The sequence below is a fragment of the Trichosurus vulpecula genome, chromosome 6, assembly GCF_011100635.1.
Source record: "Trichosurus vulpecula isolate mTriVul1 chromosome 6, mTriVul1.pri, whole genome shotgun sequence".
NCBI lineage: Eukaryota > Metazoa > Chordata > Mammalia > Diprotodontia > Phalangeridae > Trichosurus > Trichosurus vulpecula.
In genome coordinates, this window is record NC_050578.1 from 184,610,091 (window position 1) to 184,637,338 (window position 27,248).

At 39.6% G+C, this 27,248-nt stretch overlaps 1 protein-coding gene across 1 annotated transcript in view; it reads left to right on the top strand.

The window, feature by feature from the left end:
• Positions 1–25,577, top strand: part of LGI2 (leucine rich repeat LGI family member 2) — a 40,901-nt gene extending 15,324 nt beyond the window's left edge. Inside the window, exons 5-8 of the mRNA XM_036762307.1 lie at positions 6,407–6,478; positions 7,205–7,374; positions 14,212–14,376; positions 23,476–25,577. Coding sequence (XP_036618202.1) covers positions 6,407–6,478; positions 7,205–7,374; positions 14,212–14,376; positions 23,476–24,272 — 1,204 coding nt within the window. The 3' untranslated portion in view covers positions 24,273–25,577. The remainder of the gene's footprint in view (positions 1–6,406; positions 6,479–7,204; positions 7,375–14,211; positions 14,377–23,475) is intronic.
• The last annotated feature ends 1,671 nt before the right edge of the window (positions 25,578–27,248 follow it).

Consider the following 27,248-nt stretch of genomic DNA (forward strand, 5'->3'; position numbering starts at 1 on the left):
AGGTACAGAGAGAAGCTTGTTGTCCCTTTGGGGTTCATACTCCATAAATTTCCAGTGTTTAACTGGTGGTTGGTTAGGTACTTTACAGAGGATGCACTAAATTCTTTCCTTACTAAATGTAGTTTCCAGCATAGAAAACTTAGCTTCCAAGGGCACCTAACTTCCCCAGGGACTAGTTTGCAACTGGGGATACCTGGTTCAACAATCAGTGGACCGACATGTATTTATTGAGCACATGCTCATCACTTTGCCAGACACAGTGAAAGATAAAGAAATACAATTAGATATGGTCCTCATCCTTAAAGAATTTACTTCCTAGTTAAGGGGCTGTAACAACAATGAGACTTGCCCCTACTGTGGCTGTGTAAGACCAATAGTACCAGCACACAGGAGGGCTGCTAGCACAGGTTCTTTGATCTGCTTTTCTAAGGAAAGTAACTTTAAGGGGTTTACAATCTCACTTTAATTAAACATACATTTATCATTCACTTAGTTCAGGGGAAAAAGTCATCACCCTGAACTTCAGAGCAAATACAAACAGAAATTACAAGGAGAAATTATATAAACAGAGCAAAATAACACAAATCACCAGACAGGCTTCTAGTTGTCTGTCCAAGCAATACATAAACAGTTACCAGAGAGAGAAGCACCAATATCTGTGTTTTCAAAGGAGGGGGGAGGATCTTGACGGTTACCCAGAGTTTCTTCTGGCCAAATCACCCACACTCTTCCAATGAGTGAAATCCCCCAAAGCAAAACGCCAACCTCAGAGCTCATTGTACCCTGTTGAGGCCCCTGAGATCTCAGAGCCTACTCAGCAAAAAGGTGTGGGGTCTGGGGCTTTCTTGTTTCTTAAGCAGGTCGTCAAAGACTCTTGATTTAATCAAAGACTCCCAGTTGAAACAAAGGTCCTTGATTACCTCGGTGCTGAGAAGCACTCAAACAAAAAATAGCAAAAATTTGAAAGGCAAGACTCATCAAAGGTACTTGATTATCTCAGCATTCCAAAAGAGAAAACAGTAAAAAAGTCCCACCCAGATTAGCATTACAGGGGCAAGGCTAACACACATGAAAGAGTTTAAAAAAAACACCACCAACAATGCAGTCTGTAGTTGAAGACTAAATGGTGTGGTTTAGACTGTATGGAATTCAGGGAAGAGAGAGCTCAGGGAAGGCTAGATTAGAGCTCCATGGAAGAAGCCGGACTTTAGCAGAGTCTGAAGGGCAGGTAGAGTTAGATGGGCTGAGGGGTGAAGATGAAATAAGACAGTCCTTGTCCCCAAATAGCTTGTGTTCTAACAGGGAAGAAGGAGCAGGAAGAGACGATAAGTTAGGAACACCAATGACTTGTTTTTAGGTTCCTAGTCCAGGTAACCTTCCTATTCTTCTCTTTTCTTCATGTTTATCATAGCCAAGAATATTCTATTCAAAGAATTCCAACTCCTGCTGCATAGGTCAGTCATCTTTGCCATTAATGCACAGATATTCACTAAAGTGCAGATGGAGCCTCTTTCCTCTGGTGTGGAGAAAATGCAGAAATTTGTAGGCAAACCTGGGGATAGAAAAGGTTGGGAAGTTCCAGTCACTAACACATCCCTGGCCCTGGGCAAGTCCAAGTACAAATGATCACAGTTGTTACCACACACAGAGCACAATAGAAAATGGAAGGGAACATGTAAGGCACTGTGACTGGGACTAGGGTCACTACAAGATGTAGCCCGAACCTTTGTTGCTCTGCGTATGTATATATAAGATGTGGTATATAAAGTGGCAGGACTAAAAACAACAAACAGAGTTTTGATTTCAGATGAGTATCATCATCCTAAGTAGTGCCCTGGGAGGTGATATATTTATTTATTCCAATAATGTTGTCATTGCAGAAAGAATTTGTCTAGCTCCTCTTTTGGAGTTGCTTTCAAAGGTCATTTAGGAAGAATGCGAAAAAAAACCCCAAAACCCCAAAAACCCAAAACCCAAACCCAACATCTCATGACTTTATTTCTGTTATAACTACATATAGTTATATAATATTATATATGTATAATATATAATATAACATATATTATATGTATATATATATGTGTATATATATATATATATATATATATATATATATATATATATATATATACTATAATTATATTTTGTCTTACTCCAAATGGTGCTGTACAAAGTTGATTCCCCCCACCCCATTCATAAGATTTGGTTCCAGACCACTTCTGGCTGTTTCCAAGAATCCATCCTTAAAAGGTAAATATTGTGACACCCTCTCTTGCCCTCCCCTGCACCATCCCATGATGATGCTCAGTAGAATATACCGTAGGCTTGAGGATATTTCTTAATGAAGACTTTAAAAAATGTTTTGTTCAATGGCAGCGTGGTTAAAATTTAATAATGATAATACCAATAACTCACATTTCTGTAGTGCTTGCTGTAAGGTTTATAAAGGGCTTTTCTCACAGCAGCCAAGAGGTAGGATGTGTGAGTATTGTTCCCATTTATGGATGAAGACAGAGATGCCCCTAGATGTGAAGGGACCTTCAATATTAAAATTGGCACTTTGACCCAGATCTCCTGACTCCAGATCTTAAGCTTGTTTTGCTACAGCATGAGTAAAGACAACAACGTTTAGATAGTCTTTTGAGATTGCAAAGCACTTCGTGCATATCATCTCATTTGAGATAACAACTTTATGAGGTAGATGCTGTTGTTATCTCTGTTTTATTGGCGAGGAACCTGAGGCTGAGGTTAGGTGACTTCCCCAGGGTTACACAGCCACTAATTGTCTAAGGTTTTATTTGAACTTGGGCCTTTCTGACTCCAAGTCTAGCTCTTTGTCCAATATACTCCCTAGCTGCTTCAAACTAATAATAGGCATATAGTGACCCTGAAGGGCTATTTTGAAAATACCAACGTTCATTTGAATAAGTATGTTCGTTTTTTTTAAAAAGTCACATTTCTTTTGGGGGGCAACTTTTACATTCTAAGTTTAGTACCTATCAAGGAATAAAATGTTCAAACCAACAAATAGGGTTTTTAAATGAGATGATAGCCATAACCTGCAAAAAACTTAAAATTTGTAACTGTGTATTAAATTTGGCAAAGTAAGAACCAAACGAACCCTCATTTGCTTCCATATCCTACTGATATCTTTTTCTTCTGAGTCCCATTTCCTTGTAGTCAGATGTTTTCCATGTCTATCTATACACACACACATACACATACACACATATATACGCATACACATGCGCGTGCGCGCGCACGCACACACACACACACACACACTTCACAGCCTTATGGAAGCCTGGTTTTTAAAGGAACTCTCTAGGCACGGGTTATACTAGGTAAATTCTAAAGTCCCTTTGAATTCTTTAATGCTAAGGAAATTCCCAGATGTCTCGAAGGACCCCACTCCTGAGTAACAGCGCTCATTGTCTGGACTTTGTTCATTACCATTCAATTTCACGTTTCACCTTAGTGAACCTCACCAGCATCCACATATATTTACCTGAAACTTGCAGGATCCACAGAGAAACACAAATCATGTTTTAAAGTATGAAAGGGACATTGCCACTCTATGGCTCTCATTTAGGGCATTTCCTTTCTCTTAAACTTAAAAATCCTGAAGGACACAGAATCTTAAACAATTATTTAATTTCAGAAATAAAATAAATGACATGATTTTTAGTTGAAATGGAGAGCCAGTGACTTCCTGCAGAAATTGTTTTTCCTTTCTAACCTTTAATGTGAATTAAATTATTTCTGAGGTCTCCTCCAACTTTGGATTTGATAGGCAATCTAGATTTTTTGGCAACAGGATTTTGGCGGGCTGGTTCTATTACCAGATACATGGGGTAGTTGCTGTTTTGGTTTGACCTTAACTCCTCAAAATAGGACTATGAAACCTCAATCAACTGGAACTCAACTTAGCCCTACCTTCAATCACCTGAGTATCCCAAGCCCTGAATACTTTTACTTTCAAGAGGAAGAAAGCAATTACCACTCCAGGAAAGTTGTCCACATAAGAGATTTAGGTGTTTAAAAAACATCTTCAAAACTGTGTCTTGTGGTCAGGTCACATTCAATCTCCTAACCTTTCTACATTGATAGACCTATAGTCTTTTGTGTTGAGAATGATACTGAGGTGCTTAGAGATCCTGAATCACGAGAAAAAGAGTCAGCTGTGGCTGTTACAGACTATTTACTTAGGTTGCAAAGTGAAGTAATACATTTTATTTAATTTGTTTATATTTTAAAATTCTGATACATTTGGTGTTGATACAGTAGCTACATCCTAGCAAACCTATAAACAACATCCACCCCCCCCCACACCCCCATGGGCGAAGTACATTCCTTGAAAGGTATTAAGTGGAAACCACCCCCAATTGATAGCATATGCGAATTTCCACTTTTGCAATTTATGTTTAGCAGAAAGGAAGGACCCCTGCTTCAGCTTTAATAATTTGGTGCCAGCATCATCCATTGGCTATTGGGTCCTGTCTTCATTTACATTGTCATCATTTTATGTATTCTGCATTTAGTTTTGCTTTCTTTACTCATTTCAACCAAGGCTTCTCACATTTCACTGACTTTTACATATTTCTTGTTCCCCATGGCACAGAATTATCCCATTACATTCATAGAGCCCACGCTTGGTTCAATTAGCCTCTAGTATTTATACTCATGATTTATTTCTTGCTTTTTTGCTATTAACAAATAGTGCTCTTCTGAATATTTTCATACAAATGGGTCTTTTCCTACTGTCAGTGACCTCCTTAGAGGTACAACCCCAGTTAAGGGTTTATCAAATACAAACAGTTTAGTAACTTTTTTCACAATTTCATCCCCCCCTGAAAGTTTGGATCAATTCATAACCCCACCTTCAGTGAATACATTAGCAGAGTTTAGAAAGATTTGTTAAAAAATAAACCTTTGTTGATAGTTTTTGTTTTTTACATAGCCTAAATTTTATCCTGTATCCTTACAGGGATATAGGGATATAGGGAGAAATTTAGACAATGTAAAAACCCTCCCCCATTCCAGAGAGCTATCTTATATAACAAAAAAAGTTTTTAAAAAAGAAAAAAATAAGAAGGGGAAAAAGAAAAAAACCCAGCAAAATGATCAATACATAAAAAAAACCTGACAACATATGCAATGTTCCACATCTATGGACCCTTCCTACCACCTTAGCAGAGTAGTGAAGGCAGGTGTCTAGAAAGATTTTTTTCAACAATGAGTTGAAACAGAAAGGGTATCCATTTAACCTTGGCTACTTCAGTTTTTCAAAGACTTCATGATCTCACCAATGTGGGTACCCCTAACCCATCTATACCTTCACGCTTTTTTTTGTTCTGATTGATTTCCTTCCATGCCCTCCAATAAAACCTCAGAAAAGGGTCTACCAAGTATGCTGGGTGGATGGGGGCCTAGAATGCCTTCACACAGATAGCAGTGCAGTCCTCAGGCTGTCCATGTGTTGTATGTCACTCTCATTACGTGACTGACCCATTTCTTTTTCCAGTTATGGAATGACTGGATGTCTTTTGGGTGATATTTCTTCTTGAACGCGAACCATTGTTGGTTATATGCTGTAGTTTACTTATCTTTCCATTGTCCTTTGGGTGACACCCAGCTTTGATTCTTCAGAGATTATTTATAGTCCTATAACCTTATCAGAGGACTCACTTTTTGGTGTTAAAAAGATCAATTTTTACTTCAGAGAAAAGCTTGGGTTTAGTGAAAGCATGGTACAACTTCCCAGATTTTTCCTGTTTCCCATGCCAAGAATGAACTTCTGGTTACTGAGAAAATAATTGTTTATAATAGGCCATTCTCTGAAGAGCACAGGTCCTTGGGGGTCTGCTCAGGTTTAGTTTCTTTACACATTCAAGCTTTTGAAACCAAGACGTAAAAATAACTTTGCAACCAGGTACTTTACTGAGCCCTTTCTCAAAGCCCTTTCTTGTGTCTACTCTCAAGATATCAAAATGATTATGGTTGGACCATGTATAATTCCTTGAAGGAAGGAATGATGTCATATAGTCATAGAATATTAGTGTGGAAAAGGATCTCAGAGGTTATCCACTACAGCCTGTCATTTTATAAATGAGATTTTGTTTTGTTTTTTACAGATAAAATACTTTATAAATTGTTCTTGAATGAAAGAGGCAGATGTTTAATATTGCTTAGTGATTTATTGTCCTAAGAATACAGACCCTAAAATACAGTCTGAGTAGTCATGCTTTTTCTGATTTTCTAACCCCAGCATGCACTGACAAAGTTGAATATTTCTGAGTTGAAGGCATTAAGTCTTTATTTTACATCATTAGCTTTACTTAAGTGACTTTAGAATGAAGAGGAATAAAGTTAATAACCACATTGAAATGTAACTTTCTTCTTCCAGTTCTTTGGCCAATAACCACATAAAAACACTTCCAAGGGATGTCTTCAGTGATTTAGATTCACTGATTGAACTGTAAGTAATGCAAACCACATTTATATTTGCTTGCCATTATGGTCCAGTTAATTGTGGACTTTAAATGTTTTCCCCTCCCCCATTTGTGTGCATTCTTGCTGAAATCTGTGATAAAACTAGAGTATATTGTGTTATTCATATGTATATTGTGTGTACAGTGTACATTGTGTTAGCTTTTGTAATTTTCAAATGCATTTTTTGTTAAGGTTAAGTTACACTCTAAAGGTGGGCCCTTTTACTCTAACCCTTCCCCCTCTTATGGCTATTGGCTATTACTTATTTTATGGTGTTTGTCAATTTTTGTTTATGGTCAGGCTTGGTTTAGACAGCTCAATGTTGCAGTTGTGCTTGTGAAATATTTTCCTGTTATGTCCTGTTTAAGTGGGTGAGAACCTGTGTCAATAGGATTCTTATACCAAACTTGTTTTGCATGGAACAGTAACAATTTCAAAAGTATTTGAAGAGAGGGTGATGTGTCATCCTGATAGCGTTTTTCAGTGAGCAACAAGTGCTCTCTCTTTACCGTAAAACTAAAATCCTGAGCTCAGAAAACCTTTAAATAAAATTGCTGTGACAAGTAAAAAGAAGTAGGTTGCAATGATTGGGAAATTTCAAAAACCAGGTCCAATGTCTTGGGGAATTAAATATATTAGGGTACTAACAGTGCTACTGTTTTGCATTACTACCAACCATTTCAAACGTGTCTATTTCTGTGTGTTTTTTTAGAGATTTAAGGGGCAATAAGTTTGAGTGTGACTGCAAAGCCAAGTGGTTGTATTTGTGGTTAAAGATGACAAATTCCACTGTTTCTGATGTCCTATGTATTGGTCCACCAGAATATCAGGAAAAGAAGTTAAATGATGTGGCCAGTTTTGATTATGAATGCACCACTACAGGTATTCAGAATGTATCTTTTTAACCACACCATAACTGATTGAAGATTCATATTTAGAACCATTTCTTTTTTTATTCTCTGTTAGAATGTCTATGGGGAGTGAAACAGAAGCTTCAAAGGGGAGACTTTCTGTTATTAAAACTATTTTAGGAAGAATTCACAATTCTAGATGAAGTTAACACAATAGAGTAAGAAAAAAGAATTGGAGGTGAATTTTTATTGCAAAAGAATATTAAAAGAGCCAGGGAATTAAAATTCCACTAAGTCTAATCATGATCTGCCCTATGATTCCTATTTCATTAGTCAGCCCTCCAACTCAATAAATCAATCAGGCAGCTCCTTGTGAAAGGGCATGGTTAGGTAAATTGCAATTAGTGTTAGAAAGTGGATCAATAATTAGTGTTTGTACATCCGGGGGGAAATTTTTTTATGATGATTTGATTTTTTTCCCCAAAAGTAATATCCTGAGAATAACCTCAAGGTTCCAGTTTATGTTTTTTTGAAGATTTGTCAGACAACAAAATTAAAATATTAACTGCATGGAGTAACACAACAAAATATCAGTTTTATGTCTTCAAGATGAAAAGATCTGAGTTTTTGCCTCTTTTAAGGCAAGCTTTAAAGATAAAGTGGATCAATAAAGGAATGGTATGAAAGTTGCTTACCAAATATATAAAAATAAGCATTCAGACTGATAGTTGATATCTCCAAAGTCCCAGGGCATGCTAAAGGAGAAGCTATGAGAATGAGGAATGCAAATTCAAGGGAAAAAAAAGTGAAGCTAGGTAGTCAGAGCCAAAAAAAAATACAACAGAATGTTCAAGCTGGGAGACTTCCTTGGAGATCATCTGGAAATTATGCACAGGAAGAGACGGAGGCTCAGAAAAAGGAAGGTGATTTGCCCAGATTCACATAGTAAGTGGCAGAGCCAGTGCCCAGACCCATTTCTGGATTCATATCCAATCAGAGCTTTTCCCACTGTCCCATATTCTCTGCATTTGTTATTTCAGGGTCTATTCGATGAAAGAACAAACCAACCAGCCACAAAGGGAAAATGATTTTTTAGAATTTGACCTTTGTAAATAGGTGGCCATGCAAGCAATGTCTTGGTCTAATGGAAAACCTGGAATTTCAGGAAGACCCTGAAATTCTGTCCCCATCTTGTCATTCATGTCTGGACAGGGACTTCTTTGTGTGCCTAGATTTTTTGAGATTAAATGTGAATGTGCTTTAATCCTTTGCCAACCACTAGGGAGATATTTGTTATCTATTGGAAACCCATTGGCCATTATATTTATGCCTAATATTCCCCACCCCATCCCCCACTGGACCTTTTGTCTGATACCCATGTTTTTCATCCTTTCTTTTTTCCCCATCTCTATTCTTCTTCAGTGGAGAGTCATGCTCTAAGTCATTAACTTTGTCTGGTGCACCCTGTCCTTCCTGTTCATTCCTCTTTCTCTTAAAGTATCCTGGAATACGAACAACTTGTTAACTTTAGAACATTAGGGTTCTAATGGCCTGGAAGGGTGATGTCTTCCTGATCTTTGGGGCAGAGGGGAGATCTGGGTACCTGAAAAGACTCTATGTTAGGGGAGATTCCTGAAGTAGGACCCCATGAAGCATCACCTAAAAAAAAGTACAGGATCTGAATTCAAATCTGCCTTCAGACACTTACTAGCCGTGTCACCTTGGTCAACTCACTTAACTTCTGTTTATCTCATTTTCCTCAACTATAAATAATAATAGTACTTTCCTTTCAGGGTTGGTTTTTTTTTTTGAGAATCAAATGAGATAATGTGTATATAGCACTTAGCATAGTGCCTGGCACCCAGTAGGAGCTATATTAAGTGATAGCTACTATCATTGAGGTGGCATGGGAATGAGGAGGTGGCTTGGTCCAAAGTGGTCAGCACCTGAAATCTGCCCTAAACCTGGAATGCGTGGGGTAATAGAGGCCTGATAATGGATTTTAAACCATGCATAATCAATGGCCTTTCATTAATTAACATGAATTAGTCAGCACCTGACTGGTTTCAGGAGCGTGTCATAAAACTTTCTGATAAAGGGAAAAAATAGCATTTTTTGGCTTTGTTTTTGTTTTTTTTTTTTCCCTCCTGTAACAGAAACCAACCACCTAGTCTTTGGTTTCTTCCCTCACAATGAAATTGGCACAGAAAAATTATGACCTGCCAGACCATAGAAACACTGCATTGTAAAAACTGGGTCAAGAAATTATGAGTTATTGGCTTCCTCTTCTTTGCTCAGACCCTACTATACTCCCTCTGTTGCTTTTATAAAGGCTCGAGGAGAAGCTATCTTAAGGAACAATACCAAGAAAAACAGAAAGCCCAAAGCTAGAGCCTATGCTAAGTATTTGGAAAGGGGTCTCTTTTGTAGTGTGTAATTTTCCTCCCAAGTCACACTTGCACAAATGGAGCATTTAAGCATGCCATCCCTGTTTGCCCCTGTGGAGGAGAGAGGTGGGCTGTTGTTTCTTCCGTCCTATAGCAAAGCGACAGAGGCCATTAACACCACAAGTCACTGCAGCCAAGTTTCACCCGTGCATATTGAGCTCACAGCTCCGTTTCCCCTACCTCCCACCCCCAGCTTTAGGCTGATTTTAGCGATCTCATAGTATTACCTGTGTAGGGTGAAGTCGCCAGATTCCTTTGTGGGGTGTGTGTGTTGGGGGGGGGGAGTGAATTTTGCATCCTAATTGCTCCGTTGTCTCCCTTGTTTCAGGGGCTAATGAAAATGCAAACAGAAGCGATGCATTAATGTGCAGTTTCTCTCCCAATAGGATCTATATCGTGTATAATTTATTTAGTATGTTTGCTATAAATAGTCACATGAAATTCTGTTGATTCCAGTGGGAGTCAGATTTAAATTGTAACAGCCCCACTGACATCATGAGCTTGATCCAAAGAGAAGACAAGTGGCAGCTCTGACTCCAGAGAGTCCTATTAATACTTTATCACTTATGAGTTGATGTCATGCCAATATATGCAGTCTTTGAGAGGCTTTCAGGATGAGGATGCTTCTGCTAACTGCTATTTAATGGTAAATGAGGGATTTTATGTAAATGCCTTCAATCCCCCACACACCTTTTCCTTTCATCCTTCCCTTTTGTCTAAATGTCTCCCATTAAGAATTAGACTCACGGTTCCAGCCATTAACTGATTTCGTTATGCCAGATATTCAGTATACAGAAAGTATATGCAAACACTTTTACAAAAAGGATTCAGCAACAGTGGGGCATAATGGGACCAGTAAAGAACAGAGTTTCTAGAATTTGGTTTTGGAATTATCTTACTCTTTTTTGCAGTTATAACTTCTCATTTCATGACTCTTTAAAGACTAAAAGTACTACTGAATTGCAAACCCTGCCAGTTTAAAAGAACCACATATTTAATGGAACGCTAATGTATCTGAGAATTAAGAGTGCAGTTAGGAGCCTAATGTGAACCAGGAAGTCATGAGTTATGAGTGAGATGGGACTTGTTTGGCACTCTTGGCAGATTTGGGTTATACTTATAAAACAGGAAACCCAATAAAGAAAGCTGAAAGTTGTCTCTGTTGTAATTAAAAGAACACAGCTGTATTCTTTGCATCCTTCTACACATCCTTAGAACAGTGAACATGTAACTCCCACCGACTCCCCCTCCTTCCCTTTTTTTCATTTGTCATCTTTATATTTACAAGAAAATTGGCAAAGCCTTGTTCTTCCTTTTCCATGAGCCCTGTTAGCAAAAGAAGGACGAACCTGGTTTTACTCACTGCTGAGTATCTGTAGCAAAGCCTAATTATCTGAATTCCAAATTTTGTTAGTGTTGTCTTCCTTTCTGTTGACGGACAACCTACTCTACTGTCATTCTGATCCTTTTTTTGTTTCTTCCCACCTCTTGTGCCTAGACCATCCCAATCATCCCAATATCCTTTCTGCTCCAGTCATCTCTTCCCTGCCAGCATCAATTCATTCAGCGGAGGCCTACTGACAGCAATAGCTTTTGGCCAACTGAAGTGATGGAAGGAGCCTCTACTGGCTTTTTTCTAAGAGATGCCCAAGTTTTACTGAGAAATCCTATGTAAGGAGTCAACACTCATTAAGCCAACAAGTATTTATTGAATGGGTGGCTAGGTGGTGCCATAATACATAGAGCACTGGGCTTCGAATCAGGAAGAGTCATTTTCCTGAGTTCAAATCTGGCCTCAGACACTTACTAGCTGTGTGACCCTGGGCAAGTCACTTAACCCAGTTTGCCTCAGTTTTCTCATCTACAAAATGAAGGATATAGCAAACCATACCAGTATCTCTGCCAAGAAAACCCTAAATGGGGCCATGAAGAAACTGAAACCTGACTTATTGAGTATGTCCTGGGGGTCCTAGTGCTAGGAGTGTGGAGGGTACAAGGGAAGAAGGTATTGTCCATACGCTTAAAAAGTCTGGCTGGCAAACAGAACTAGGATTTTAAAACTATCACTACCAGCAGAATATGAGTTTAATTGTGACTGGAACAGAGGAGGTGACAGGTGAAGTGATCGTCCTTTCTTAGACTCATGCCCTCACTTTGTTTATTTGACAAGTAGTCTCCTGCTCTTTTCATACCTTACCTCTGCCTCCTTTCCTGCCCAACCCAACCATGTCTCTTCAGCTGCTTATTTCCCATTTCCTCCCCTCTTCAACACTTCTTGTCTCATTTGGTTAACTCCTTCCTCATTTTCTACACCACTTCTTTCATCTTTCCCTTACCTTTTTTGGTCATGTGCAAGCCCTCAAATTCTCTTTCTCTCTGTTTCTCTCTTTCTCTGTCTCTGTCCATCTCTCTCTCTCTCTCTCTCTCTGTCTCCGTCTGTCTTTCTGTCCATCTCTCTCTCTCTCTCTCTCTCTCTCTCTCTCTCTCTCTCAATCTCTCCCAGTTCCCCTGACTCTTCCCTGAATACCCCTCTCTTCCTTCCTTCCAACTTGCCCCTTATCAATTGAAGTGACTTTAGTGAGGCAATCTAAGCAAAAATAAAATTAACAAGTTTATTGAATGCTTACTGTGTACAAGAGTAGTATGGGGGATAAAAGCATAAAACTGAGTAATTTCTTCAAATATATTCCTGTCTACTGGAAGAGATAAGGCATAAACATATAAAAAATTAGAAATAGATATAATACCTTAAAACAAAGAGAGTATATAATACATGCTCAACAAGTGGTACAGACAGTAAGTACCAGGAGTCTTGAAGTAAAGGAACACTTGATTGGGATGGTCACAGAAAGCTTTGTGGAAAATGCAGTTCTTGTGTCAGATCTTAAAAAATCAATAAGATTTTGATTTATGGAGAAATGTAGGAGACAGGAAAGAGGCCCCTTCCTGGCATAAATCACTTACCTTTATGCCATCAATCTACAATGCTTAAGAGTTAGCCAATATTTAACTTGAGCCCTATTGACAGCAGCAGGGCAGTGTGGTGTAGTGGAGAGAGAACTAGCTTTAAATCCAAGAAGTCCTGGGTTCAAGTTCCATCTCTGATACTAATTGGCCACCTGACAATTAGGGCAAGTCACTAGTGCCCCCAGATAGTTCTCCAAGACCGAAAGAGAAACCTATCTGCATTGGTAGAGGGAGTTGCCTTACTTGGGAATTTTTTAAATAAATGAAATTGTAGATCTAATCCCTATCCCCTGAGAGCATCTGGGTAAAATGTATCCATTTATTTTGTAGGCTAATCATTGGTCACAGGATAGTATTTATTATTGGATGGTTTTTTGGAGATTCTTCCAGCCCCGGATTTCTCTAGGCCACATAACTACTGATCCAGCATCACTTCTTAGAAAATATTCACTTAATCCTCACACAGTTAGACAGGCATGCCAGCATTTGAGTGCCATGCTAGGTATCTTTTGTAGAGGAATATAGGGAGGTACACTGAGCTGCCACCAAATGTGCTGAAAATAAAGAAATTGCTAATGAGATGGTAATGAGAAATAATCACCCGTGGCTACCCAAATCCCACAGTAACCCCCCAACTTCTCTATAGAATCAGGGAGTCAATAAGTAACCAAATTCAGGTTATTTCCCCACTCCTCATCACGGATTAACCTGCAAGTCACTAGCACAGCTCTGGAAGGAGCCTAAATAGAAAAGAAATGCCACTGAGACGCCATAGTCTCTACTATTGCCTGATTCTTATAAGACAGGTCAGGTTTTCCAACCTAAGCTTGACAGCCTCCCTTTTCAGTATTTTCTGTGTTATTGTTTTCACTAATTAGCCACAGTTTTTCCATCAGAAGCCCAGGATCTGAGAGAACAGGTATGTCAGGCTGCCTTTCTCAGTTCTTGACTTCACAGAAATTCGTCTGTTAAACAAAAACAATAGACTACACCTGAGGCTTGAGGATGTGATTCCATTTCAAACTCTGAAAGCACCGTAGTGAAACTGACACAACGCGCAAGCTTTGCGTCAACTTCTCAGGTTGAGTTTTTTGACATGCGGCCTCTGTGGCATATAGCTTTTCCCCCGCAACTTTAAAAGCTGTTCCTGCCAATTTTATTAGAAAGATTTGAAATCCCTTAACTTACTTCTGAAGCCACTCACCTGGAGGGAAACTTAATAGGAGCAGTAACATAGGCTGCAAATCCCGTGCAAACCATAATCTTTCCAGGATCCCCCACAGTGAATTCTATTTTGATGCTTTTAGTGAGTCTAAACATGTTCTCTTTTCTTTGTCTCTCCCTCACCAGTCTGGCAGTACTATTGATAAATGAGGCAGGAGATAAGTGACTGTGGGTACTTCCAGTGGGTGATTTTTATGGTCATTGTTTGTTTTTTTAATTTCTGGTTTTAGATTTTGTGGTGCATCAGACTTTGCCCTACCAGTCTGTTTCTGTGGATACATTCAACTCTAAGAATGATGTTTTTGTGGCCATCGCACAGCCCAGTATGGAAAACTGTATGGTCTTAGAGTGGGACCACATTGAAATGAATTTCAGGAGCTATGACAATATTACAGGTACGTTTATGGCCCTAATCGGTTTTATCTACCAACATTCAGCATTGTCTAAGGCCTATGAAAGAAGAAATGTTCTCTGTCATAAAGGGAGATCTTGAAAGCTAGACTCCATAAATGCATCCTAGCGTACACACAAACACACATTTTCTCTCTTCCCTTTGCTCCTTGTTGTTTTTTCTGCCTGGAATGGTGAAAATATTCTCTGGTGACTCTCATCAAGTGAGGTTGGGGTGGGAGGAGAGAGAAGAAAAGGAAACGTATCATTTTTTTAGAATATTACCAACTGCTATTGGTAGGATATGTGTTTAAATTAAATGTCCAGGAGCAGCGATAGGTCATAGAGTCATCCACAGTCTCCTGCCTTGATCCTCCCTCTTGTCCTTGAAGTTTTGGTTTCAGGTTTTGGCTAACTGGGAAATGCCTAATTGTGCTCCATCTAATTGGAAGTATACCCTCCTAAGCCAGGCTAATAGCCCTTTCCTGGTTTGCGTGCCCATGTTCCCCGTTGACTTTGTGACATTTTTGGAGATACAAGGTCAATTAGGGCAGGTCAAGAGCCATTTCTTTTGTTTTATAACTATTTTAGAGAATCTTAACTGAGTCTGAATTGAATTCTAGAAATTGATTCTAGAAACATAGAGAAAGCAGTGAAGAGAGGCAGACATAGTGTCTTCCATCTTGGAGAACATCAGCACCCACCCAACTATTATTATTCCAGCAGTCACAGTTTTCTGATCATAGAGCTAAGCCTACTATGTAGCCAAGTTTTTTTGTTTTAGTTTCTTTTTCTTTTGGTAGCCTAAGATAGTGAGTGTTATTGCTTCTGGGAAAAATCAGCCCACTTAACACTCTTCTTTTTCCAAGTTCTGACATAGACCTACCTCCTTTTCCACACTGATGATCTGGCTATGCCATTATACCATACATGTGCTCATAGTCAAAGAATACTAGAGGTGAAAAGGACCTCAGAGTACACCTAGTCTCAGATTTTCCATGATTCTAGGTCTAACATTCCTCCCCCTCTCCCCTCAACCCTCCCCCCCACTCTACAAGGTCACTTAACAGGTAAATGACAGGGCTACTTCTTTTGATTCGAAGTGTGATTTGCTTACCACTTTACCCCACAGCTTTTTATTTTTTCTGTAGGAAAGTGGAGATCCTCTCTACCCTCATAAAATTGTGAAAGGTTACCCTAAGCTGTCTAGTAATAGAGCCCGTTCCCTTAGCATCCAGGCTGCCTGCCCCTGACCTAAGCATCTAAATTGGACTTCACAAAATTGCTTGGCAATCTCTTGAGTGGTCCCCTGGAATGGGATTTAGTCTTGTTTAGGCATCAAGAACCAGTTTGGAACCCCTCTCCTGAGTAGCTCCCTCTCCTGAGCTGAAACAAGTTTCCGTGGAACTGCCTTTTTTTTTTTCTTCTTTGAATTGCCTGTGGCGATGTCACAGTGCTCAGCTGATTTCAATTAGACCCTTCAAGTGGAAGCTGGGTGAATGATTTAGCATGCTGGCTTCTTAAAAGGCCACAGTGATTTTGAAATGGCAACAACATATGTTATATATAAAGTTAATCATTTAAAAGTCATGAGAAAGCAGGTTTCTTCACACCATCGGTCTCCCTAAGGTGGCTAAACTTAATCCTCCCCACTCCCCAAGATGGTTTATGCTCCACCCCCCATATTTTGCAGCAACTGAATCCATATAACTTTGAGTTTTGAGGACCATTAAAATGTTCTTCTCCTGTAAAGATAATTTTAGAGACCTCCATCAATAGGGCACGTAAGTGTTGTTTTCTAAGTCGTGTGATAGATTTGCATTGGCCTCTTTATACATTGTTAAGTAGCTCCCCCCCCACTTATGTCCAAGGAAAAGTATTTTGGAAGAAAAACACTGGCTAACGGTATATATCTATGGTCACATAATGGAATGAGAAATCAACTAGCCTACATGAGGATTGAACTCAGGACCTTGGAATCCATAAGCACAGGTTTCTAACCAACTGAGCTAACTAGTCCTTGTCATGAATGGAGTAGTGACATGCTTTATTTAAAACACATTTGAAACCGATGGAGTCCAACCTTTCTAAATGGGATATTTCAGCTTATTTTGTTAGGTCATAAGGTAGTATGTTGGTCTTGGACCTAGCCAGACCTGAATGTGAATCCTAATTTAGACACTATACCTGTGACTTAACTTCTCCCATCTTCAGAGTCCTCATCCATAAAATGGGACCAACAATAGCCACATGTACCATGGGATTATTGTGAAGATCAAAGGATATATATATATGTATATGTATATGTATACGTATACGTATACGTATACGTATACGCACACATATACACATATACACTTATATAGTATGTATTATGTGTATGTATATATAATTTATACATATATGTATATATAAACATACATATATATGAAGCCCTTTGCCAATTTTCATCACTACTAGTTCTTATGATGTAGAAGGTTGGGCTAGATGCTCTCTGAGGTTCCTTCCAGCACTAGAGCTATGATTCTATCACTGTTATTGTTATATTATGATTATGGCACTGAGTTCCATAGCCACATTAATTTTATTTAGGATCCCTGTTTACAAAGTAGGATATTAAAAAAAACCCTAATTTATCTCATTTTAGATAAGTATACCTTGAGGCTTTTTGCTATAGAAAAGAATAGACTGGGCAGGATTATTCTGTTTAGGACTGCATGTCCAGTCTGCATGGACTATTTTTAACTCCTTCATTTACATCAGTCATTTCTCAGTATTCCCCCTTCCCCATCACACACACACACACACACACACACACACACACACACACACACTGACTCTGCTTTTGCAAAGCTGACAAAGCAACTCCATGTGATGATATATGCAACACTTCATGCCCACAGTCCCCCTAAATCTCTACGGAGAAGAGAGGATATGCACATGCATATGTATATGTATATGTGTATATGAGTATATATACATATATTTGTATATACATATGTAATACACATTTAATCATCTATTCTCTAGAACAGTTACTCAACTGCCTTTTTCGTTATTTTCATATGCGTTATTGGAATCATTGTATATTTTGTTCTCTCAGTTCTTCACTCTATCCCTTTATATAATTCTTCCCTATTTTTCTGAATCTCTTATAGTCATTGTTTCTTTTGGCACAATAGTATTCTATTACATTCACATAATACAATTTGTTCTACCATTCATTCTCCAATTAATGGATACTTACTTTCTTTTCAGGTTTGTTTTTTTTTTTGTTTTTTGGGGTTTTTTTGCTACCACAAAGTTATGTTATTTGGCACTGACGTTTCTTGGTAATCTTGGCTAAAAGGATTCATCTTTCAGAAATTTGCTCTAGTTTCCCATCTAGGAGATCAGATCGTGTGTGTGTGTGTGTGTGTGTGTGTGTGTGTGTGTGTGTGTGTGTGTGAACATACACACACATATCCACGTAACAAAAAAAAATTCCTGGTCCAAGCCCACTCATTTCAAGATGTATTTTATGCAGTAAAACTCCAGTGTGCCAAAATGCTCAGACAATTGCTTTTAGGAAATTTGACTTATGATTTACAAAGCCCTTTCTTCTCAATAACCCTATAAAGAATGTAGTACAAATAATATTAGCTCCATTCTAGAGATAAAGAAACTGAAGCCCAGACAGGTAAACTGACTTGGGTACTATAACACAGTTTATAAGGGGCAGACCTGGGATTAGAACTCTGATCTTTTGTCTCCAAGGCCAGACCTGTTGGGACTAATTAGATAATTTGGATATTCCTTTGGGCTTCAGTGATAATATGCCAGGATCTTATTTGTAAGATAGGAATATGCTGATCACAACATTCAGGCTCTTGGAGCCAGATTTGCTAGTTTATCTCTGCCAGCATTCCCAATGGGATCTTGATGTCCTTTACAATATGTCACTTTACAACAGGATGTCCTGTTTCTCTTAAAATCAAGCAGCCTCCTTGGTTTTTCTCTCTTGTTTCTTATTAGTGAGATGGTGTCTAATCACCATATTTTATGAGCTTTCTTCATGATTAGTAAGAAAACTGTCACTAACATTTATGCTATGAAGAGGCAAAGAAGCCTAGACTATTTTCTTATGAGGATACTTTCATAAAAAACATAGATTCTTAGAGCCGAATGTCCATTTAATTCAACAAACATTGAAGTGCCTACTGTGGCCAAAGCACTGTGCTAGTTCCAAGGGAAGATGTTTCCTGCCCTCATGAAGCTTAGAGTCTTATGGGGGATATGACAAAATCACAGATAACTATAATTTGAAAGAATACATTCTAAATGCATTAAAGTCCTCTCTGAGGGCCAGGGACCAACAGTAGGAGAAGGAAGAGGAAGAGAATGAGCATTCATATATCACCTGCCATATGTGCTAGGCCACAGACTAAGCACTTTAAAAATATCTCATTTTATCCTCATCACAGCCCTGCAAGGTAGATAACTAGAGGGAAACAGGATGGCTTCATGGGGGATTTGACATTTTAGTTGAGTTTTAAAGGATGAGCAGTAATAATAATAGCTAGCATTTCTATAGTACTTTAAGGTTTGTAAAACAGCTTACAAATGCCTCATTTTATCCTCACAACAACCCTGGAAGGTAGGTGCTATTTTGATCCCATTTTACAAATGGGGAAACCAAGGCAGACAAAGGTTAGGTAATTTGCCTTGAGTTATCCAGCTGGAAGGGTTGAGGTTGGATTGGAACTCAGGTCTTGCTGACTCTAAGTCTACTACTTTATCCATTGCCTCTAGCTGGTAGGGATTATATAAGCAAAAAAGGCTATTTAAAGTCTAGGGAATTGTGTGAGTGAAGATGTGAAGGTGAAAAAAGTTCAGGGCATGTTCAGGGGACAGAGAATGGTTTGGTTTGGTTGGAACACAGAATAAGTTAAGGGAATTAAGTAGCATAAGATAAAATTGGAAAGTTAGGATGGGACCAGATTGTGTATATCTTTAAATGGCAGACAGGGAAATTTGAACTTTACCTGATAGGCAGTAAGAGACTGCCAAGCTTTTTTTAAGCAGAGGAGTGATATGAAGAGAGCTATGTATTAAAAAGATGGTTCCGTCAATAGTGGAAAGGACTGATTGGAAAGAAAGACAGAGAGTAGAGTCAGGAAAACCTCTTAGGTTTCTACAATTCATAATTTTCTTTTTCTGTTTTTACTCTTCCTGGTTTAGGTATCAATATCATATTTATTTCATAAAAGGAGTTTGGTAGTTCAGGGGGTGGATAATGCAGGGGGGTGACAATGGGAATACAGAGGGAGTGAGTTGGAGAGCTTTTATGGAGGAAGGCTCTCCAGGGCTTGATAATTTATTGGATGACCAGTCTAGCCAATGGAGCAGTGAGGGAGAGAGAAGGCTCAAAGATAACAAAATTTTGGGTTGAATGGTGGTCACTAAGAAAAAAAAGTGAAGTTAGAGGAGGAGGTTTACAGAGAAACACATTAAACTTGGTTTGGGGTATGTTGAGTTAGAAGTGTTGGTGTAACATCCAGGTGGAGAGGTCATATTGGTGCTTAGAGACGCAAGGTCTGGAGCTGAAAGAGACATAAAATAGTCTAGTCCAATTCTCATTTTACAGATTTATTTTAGGGTAAGTAGCAGGATCTTACAGTTACAATTAGAAACCCTTCTTGCTAGTGTTTCAGTATAGGAGACTCCTAGGAATTTCTCAGGAATGAACTGGCTTCGTAGCAGATGCAGGGACATCAGGGCTCCCAGAGAATGTCATTTCACCCCCTCAGGAAGAAGGGCTGCTAATTAGCCTAATCTCACAATATTGAGAGGTCTGCAAGAGACACATCCTGATGCTCCAAAGATGCCATTTCAAATAAGGCTCCTATGTTTGTTGTCAGGCCATCTGGTCTCTTAGTGCTGAACTAACATTCCTGGAAACAGCGGCTCCATTCTGGAAATGCAAATTCAGCACACTCTAGGGCAGGTGGATCTAATGAGAGAAGCTGGCTGTCCTAACAACTTAAACTAATAAATTTTAAAAATGTGAAAAGCAAAATAGGAAGAGGTGGTAGGGACAAGTGACCAGAGTATATCACTTCCCCCTTTTCAGTTCTGTTAAACATGTAGGGATCGGAAGACTTTGCATTAATTACATTGATTCTTACCTGTCCCTTCTTTACCACCTCTGGTAAAGCAAAATCTGTACAGTTTGTACCATTGCAGCTGTTTCCTATTTGAGGAATTCCTCAATTCCTTCCTATTTGAGGAAGCAAAAAAACAAAAAAAAAAACAAAAACAACCAGTTCCCCACGTATTTCGCATAGTTTGTAAGTTGTCCTTCTATTATGTGTCCCATAGGGATCTGGGATAGGGCCATAAAGTGGATAATGCTTACTTCCACTTATTTTTCAGGATTATACTTCATGTTTGAATTCCTCATGTGTTCTTCTGGCTTTTCAAAAGACCATAAAGTACACTGGAAGTGACATAGCTCTGACAGGAAGCAAAGAGAAGGATCTGGGAATGGACAAGAGGACCTGTCCAGGGTCCTGCTTGCCTTCCCTAGTGCAAAGGAGAAAAGTCTGAACTTTTCTGTGATATTATCTGCATCTCTTCAAATGTTTTATAAATATCACTGAACCCAAGGATCACCTGGATCATAGGGGCAGCATGATGGATGGTGAAGAGTATGGCCTTCCATCCTTGGAGAGAAACTGCAGTTGCTATAAAACACAAAACAGCAGTAGTGATGACAATGAGGAATGAATAAAGAGAAGGAACAACTAATAAGGTGCTGAAAACAAAGGAGGTGAAAGTCTCTCCTCCCTGAGCACTGCTCGCCCTGATTATCACCTCAGTAACTATGGGTTGGTCCCTGGTTGTGTCAGGGAGTCCCCAGCCCCACCTCCCCCCCCCCCCCATGGGGTTCTCAGTTCCTTTTGCATAGGACTCAAATGAAGCAGGGCAAATTTGCATCTTTCCCAGACCTTGTTTACCTATAATGTCCACATTATTCCTAGACACTATTCACCTATGGTGCATTCTCTGCCCTCATTACTCTGTCTGCCTGTGTGGTGCCCACATTTTCTGCATATTGAGTTGGTGACAGTTTTGTTCATGTCTTTGAAATTATTTATTTTGAAGAGATGTTCAAGTTCACCTTAGTTATTGACTCCCCACCTCACCCCACTAGCCTCTGCAGAATAACATCAGCACTTTCCATTGGCAGGAGACTCTTGAAGAAAGGCAGAGGGGAAATATACTAATGAGGATTATAGGATTTAGTTTACTGAGTTCTCAGTCCAAATCTCTTCAACCACAGCAAAGCTAAGTGGATAAATGGGGTAACTATCCCAATTAAAAAAAAATTCAGTTCATCCTCCTTACTTCTCTGCATACTTCTTCCTTCTTTGGTTTCTCATGCTAGCTTGTTCCAATTCTTTTCCTTCTTTCATTTAACACTTTAAAATAGGACTCTTAGCTGTGTGTGTGTGTGTGTGTGTGTGTGTGCGCGCGCGCGCGTGTGCGTTATGGACCCTTTTGGCAGCCTGGTGAAGCCTATGGGCCCCTTCTCAGAATAATGTCTTTAGCACATAAAATAAAATGCATGGTATCACAAAGGAAACCAATTACGTTGAAGTGCATTTATGAAAATATGTATTTTTTAAAAAACCAAGTTCATGGATAAGAACTCCTTCCTTTAAATGAAAGTAGCCGGGATTGCTAATGACTCCACAAACTAGTGTTTTCCTGGGAGAAGCTGGAGAAAGCAGCTCTCCACTTGGTTAAGTGCTGGCTCAGGTTGTCCGTCTGATCAGCTGAGTCTGGCACTTCTCTCTGCTGCTTCTGCACTGTGGGGACCTAGGTCAAGCAGGCTGTTGAATTAAGGTGAAGAAAAGCAGAAGAGTGGAAGAAAAGACTCTTAGGGAGTGCTCCTAGGAAATAATAGCACTAGGCCTGGGCTTCTCAGGGGAAGCCAAAAGGAGAAGTCAAGGAAGGGTTCCTGCAGCTTCCAAGAACAAAGCTCACTTCTGTCCAAATTGCCTAGGGAATTGAGGAAAACATACTCATTGAATTTCCTACATCAAAAGTCAGCAACTTTTCGGAAGGCAGCTGCTACTTTGCTTACAGAACACAGGTCTGGAAGGTGGAAGTAACCAGGGAATGGAAGTAGGGGTGTGATTAGAAGGTGATAGTGCCCCAGAATAGGTGGCAGTCATCAAGTCAGCCTTGGAAAATCATTATGCACCATCCTGCTGTGCTGTAGGTAGTCAGTGTTTGATATAAGTAATTCAGATAATTTGTTCATTTGTTCATTCACTCACAATTACTGGAAAGAGGGCTGGATCTCTTTCCAGACAATAGAGACCTAGGTTTGAATCCCATCTCTAACACTTCTGAGCTATGCTTGACCACATAAAAAAGTCATGAACTTCTCTTACCATCCTCAACATCCTCATCTGTAAAGTGGGGTTAAGAATTCCAGTAATAATTACCTCACGGGGTTTAGGGGAGGAACAAATGAGAGAACATATCTAAAGTCCTTTGTAAGCTATAATGTTTGTAACAGATCATAGATATGGCACCTTTTCTCATCCATCAATCCATTTATTCAATAATCATGGCACCGAAGGGTCAACACCAAAGTAGTTTTAAATAAAAGGCATTAAGGGCAGCTTTTTTTGGGGGGGGGTGGAAGGGAGAGGGACTTTTTTTCATTTATCAGGATTGTTAATACAATTTTGCCCTTTGATTTTCTTGATTGATGACACTTAATACTGAGGACTCACATATCTCTAAAGCCATTGGATCTTTTTTTCCCCTTTCTGTATCCTTACAGAAAACAAATCCTGTGCTTCCCTTATTATCCCATACCAAATGTAGCTGGGGCTTCTTTCACTGCCACAGTTCTCTATGAGTGAAGATAAAGGAACAACATGAAAACCATTTGTTTTGTTTTAATTGCTATGTTTTACTAATGAGCTCTTTTCCTCTGAGGGACCCCAAAGTACTTGAAAAATAATTTCTCTGGCTATCTTAGGTGACACAGCTGGACTATAGCTGCACTAACACCCTTCCTTCCCTTTTGTCTTGGGGAACAGGTCAGTCCATAGTGGGATGTAAGGCAATCCTGATCGAAGACCAGGTCTTTGTGGTGGTGGCACAGCTTTTTGGTGGCTCACACATATACAAGTATGATGAAAGCTGGACCAAGTTTGTCAAATTCCAGGACATTGAAGTTTCTCGGATTTCAAAGCCCAACGACATAGAGCTGTTTCAGATCGATGATGAAAGGTTCTTTGTCATTGCAGATAGCTCTAAAGCTGGTTTGTCAACCGTTTATAAATGGAATAGCAAAGGATTCTACTCTTACCAATCTCTGCATGAATGGTTCAGGGACACAGATGCTGAGTTTGTTGACATAGATGGAAAATCCCATTTAATCCTCTCCAGTCGCTCCCAGGTCCCCATCATACTGCAGTGGAATAAAAGTTCTAAGAAGTTTGTCCCACATGGTGACATTCCCAATATGGAGGATGTATTGGCCGTGAAGAGCTTTAGAATGCAGAACAACCTATACATTTCCCTTACTCGGTTCATTGGGGATTCCAGAGTCATGAAATGGAATAGTAAGCAGTTTGTGGAGATCCAGGCTCTCCCATCCCGGGGGGCCATGACCCTTCAGCCCTTTTCCTTTAAGGATAATCACTACCTAGCACTGGGAAGTGACTACACCTTCTCCCAGATTTACCAGTGGGATAAGGAGAAGCAGATCTTCAGAAAGTTTAAGGAGATCTATGTGCAGGCACCTCGTTCATTCACAGCCGTATCCACAGACAGAAGAGATTTTTTTTCGCCTCTAGCTTCAAAGGAAAAACACAAATATTTGAACATGTAATTGTGGATTTGAGCTTGTGAAGGCATAAGGAGTGAGTGTAACATACAATGACATTGGCTCTTAAGAGAAAAGGAGAAGAAGAGAGCCACGGCTCTGATTGGGGAAGTTGTTAGAAGTTTTCAGAACTTTTAGAACTCACATTTTAATCAGGGATTGCATTTACTTGGCTAACTGCATGACATATCCACTCTCATTTTAAAAGACATTTGAAGGCCTGTAATTATTGAGAAAAGCTTGCAGCCTATCTGCATTAACTCTTACCATCAAGAAAGGAAATGTGATTTTTTTTTAAATAAAGGAGGAGAAAATTGGATCATATGGACAGCTCTGATAACTAAATGAAAAATTTGGGAACTATCCATTCCACCTTAGTGATTGTTTCAGTAAGAATGCTTAAAACAAAAGTCAGCTAAAAACATTTGCTGATGATTAGTATAAAATCTTATAATGTCAGCACTCAGCAAAGTTATTTTGGGCCATCTTGGTTTCATGAAATTGATGTCCAGCCTTCTTTTGTCCTTCTTTGAATAAAATGAAGGATATTGTTTTAATTCACAATGATGTCACGTGCTAGGGATGTTAATTCTATAGTATTTGCAATTTTTTTGTCCACTACTCAAGAAGACAAACGATAAACATCTTAGAGGCCTCAATGTGTTAGAGGCTTGGCAGCAGTGTTAAAGGTTTTTCTGCCTTCCATTAGAGCCTCAAAATTGGCCTACGTAGAGACCATAAGTGTTTAAGGGTAGTCTGTGTGAACTAAAATTGTTGAATTCCTAGTATCTGCTTACCCCAAAGCATCCCTTGAGTTTGTTGGGTAACCCAACTGACAGGCCAAAGATTGAATGATGTCACATACTTGGCCCTCAGAGAGATGAATACTGGGGAGGCAGGCACCTCCGTCCACTGCTGTTGATCATTCTATAGATTTTTTTCTAAAAGAGATTTGTCTTAGAGAATCATACTAAGTCATAGGGGATCTTTCATGAAAGACAGCTTGCTTAGAAAGCCACAGGCAGTCCTTTGGTTTCTGCATGCCTCTCTCTCCCCCTACCAGACAATGTTCCTATATAATATATGTATGCATACCTACATGTATCTACCACTTATCTGTAGTTCTGCTTAGAGTTTGGTGATGCCACTGTTAGCAACACAGTGAGCTGCTGACTCATCTTTTCTGCTTCTCTCCACCCCTACTGGCTCCTGACATAAGGTACTGCAGGTGCCAGGCTGTGAAAGTCCCAGATCCCCTCAATGAGCAAAGTTCTTTCCTGGTTTAGTAATAGCAATGCTTAACAACCACAACCACAACCACAACCACCACCAACTTTTGGGGCTAGAGAGTGCCCACAGGCAGATCCACTTCCAGTTCAAGGAGGGGGAAGGGAGCAGAGGGCCCTTAGGCTTATCACAAGGGACTGCATATCGAGCCGGATGAGCTGAGTCATAGAGACCAGTTCCATGATTCACAGGACCAAGTTGTCCCCGATCAAAATAAGCCTTTTTTTTTTTTACTCATAATGAAGTTTTTCTTTTCTGTCCTCTGGCCCCAGTTTTGTGGAGGTTTCTCATTGGAGGCTCTGAATAGTTAACACCGTTTATGACTCTAGTTTTCTTTGAAATATATCAGGCAAGATTTTTTAAGACTGCCTATATAAAGGGAAACCAACCACCTCTGTTCCAGCAGTGAAGTTAGCACAATGTTATTGCACCAGTTTTTTTTAAAGTCCATTTGCCAAGTCATGGGTAGGTAGCAACCTAGCTACAAATATGAGTGTTTACTGCCTATAAACAGAGCGATCTGTAGGCAGCAACCCTTAGGAGGGTGATGCCATGATGTTCTAGCAGCACCCTTGGGTGCACTATGAGACTGCAGGCAAAGAGTTTCTAGCCCAGAAGATGAGTGGATCTAATGAACCAGCCCACATATAACCAGAAGTGTTACCACTTTGACATTTATTTCCAGTCGAGCACTAAATTAATGCGCAAGAAGAAGTCCGCTTTCATTTTTTCCCCTAAGCATATTTTAGATTTCTTTTTTTTTTCCTGCTTAAGTTGTATCTTCTGTGCTTTATTTGAACTGATGACACAAGCCCCAGAGGCTTCCACATCTCCCCTGACCCTAGGAGGTAGGAGCACCCGGGCTACCCTATAGCTCTCTCACTAGCCATGAAGATGGCTAGTGGACACTTCTTAATTCTGTCCAGCTTCTGTCCAGCTTGTGTTACAAACTGGACAAGTAGCATAGGGGAAGTTTTAAAAAATGACTCCATGCACCAGCCCAGCTCCATGCAGTATTCTGTACCCCAGCTGCTAGTGATGAGCGCACCTGAAGAGGCATAACCTCATGCTACTGCCTCAACTGACTGGTATCCCAGTTCCTTTTCTGACAGCAGAAAATAGGGATTTAAATTTTGCACACAATAGGGATCACCAGGAACCACTGGTTTTCTTGAGAACAGATGGGCACTAGTGAGTAGAGGAAAATATTTCTAAGTCACCTAGGTGGGACAGTGGATAGAGTGCTGGACTTGGAATCAAGATTGAGGATGAATTCAAAATCCTGCCTAAAATATATGTGTGACCTAGCCGTGTGACCCTGGGCCAGTCACTTAAACTCTCTCAGCCTCAGTTTCCGCATCTATAAGATGGGGAAAATAAGAACACCTACCTCTCAGGGTTGTTGTGAGGATCAGATGAGCTAATATGTAAAGTGCTTCGCAAACCCAACAGTGTTCTTTCTATAAATGCTGGCTACTATCATCGCCATCATTTAAAAAGTGTGTGATGGAAGACGCAAAAGCAAACTCTCCTTTAGCTCCAATTCATTTGAGATTTGGTGGAGGGGAGAGAAGGGGTGTTTTTCTGTTTTTGTTTGTAAGAGAGAATGAAATACTATGGACCCCTGATATATTGAGCCCATTGGGGAAATCATTTGTCCAGTTACTATCTTTAAAGAAGTAGGAAAAGTTCTAG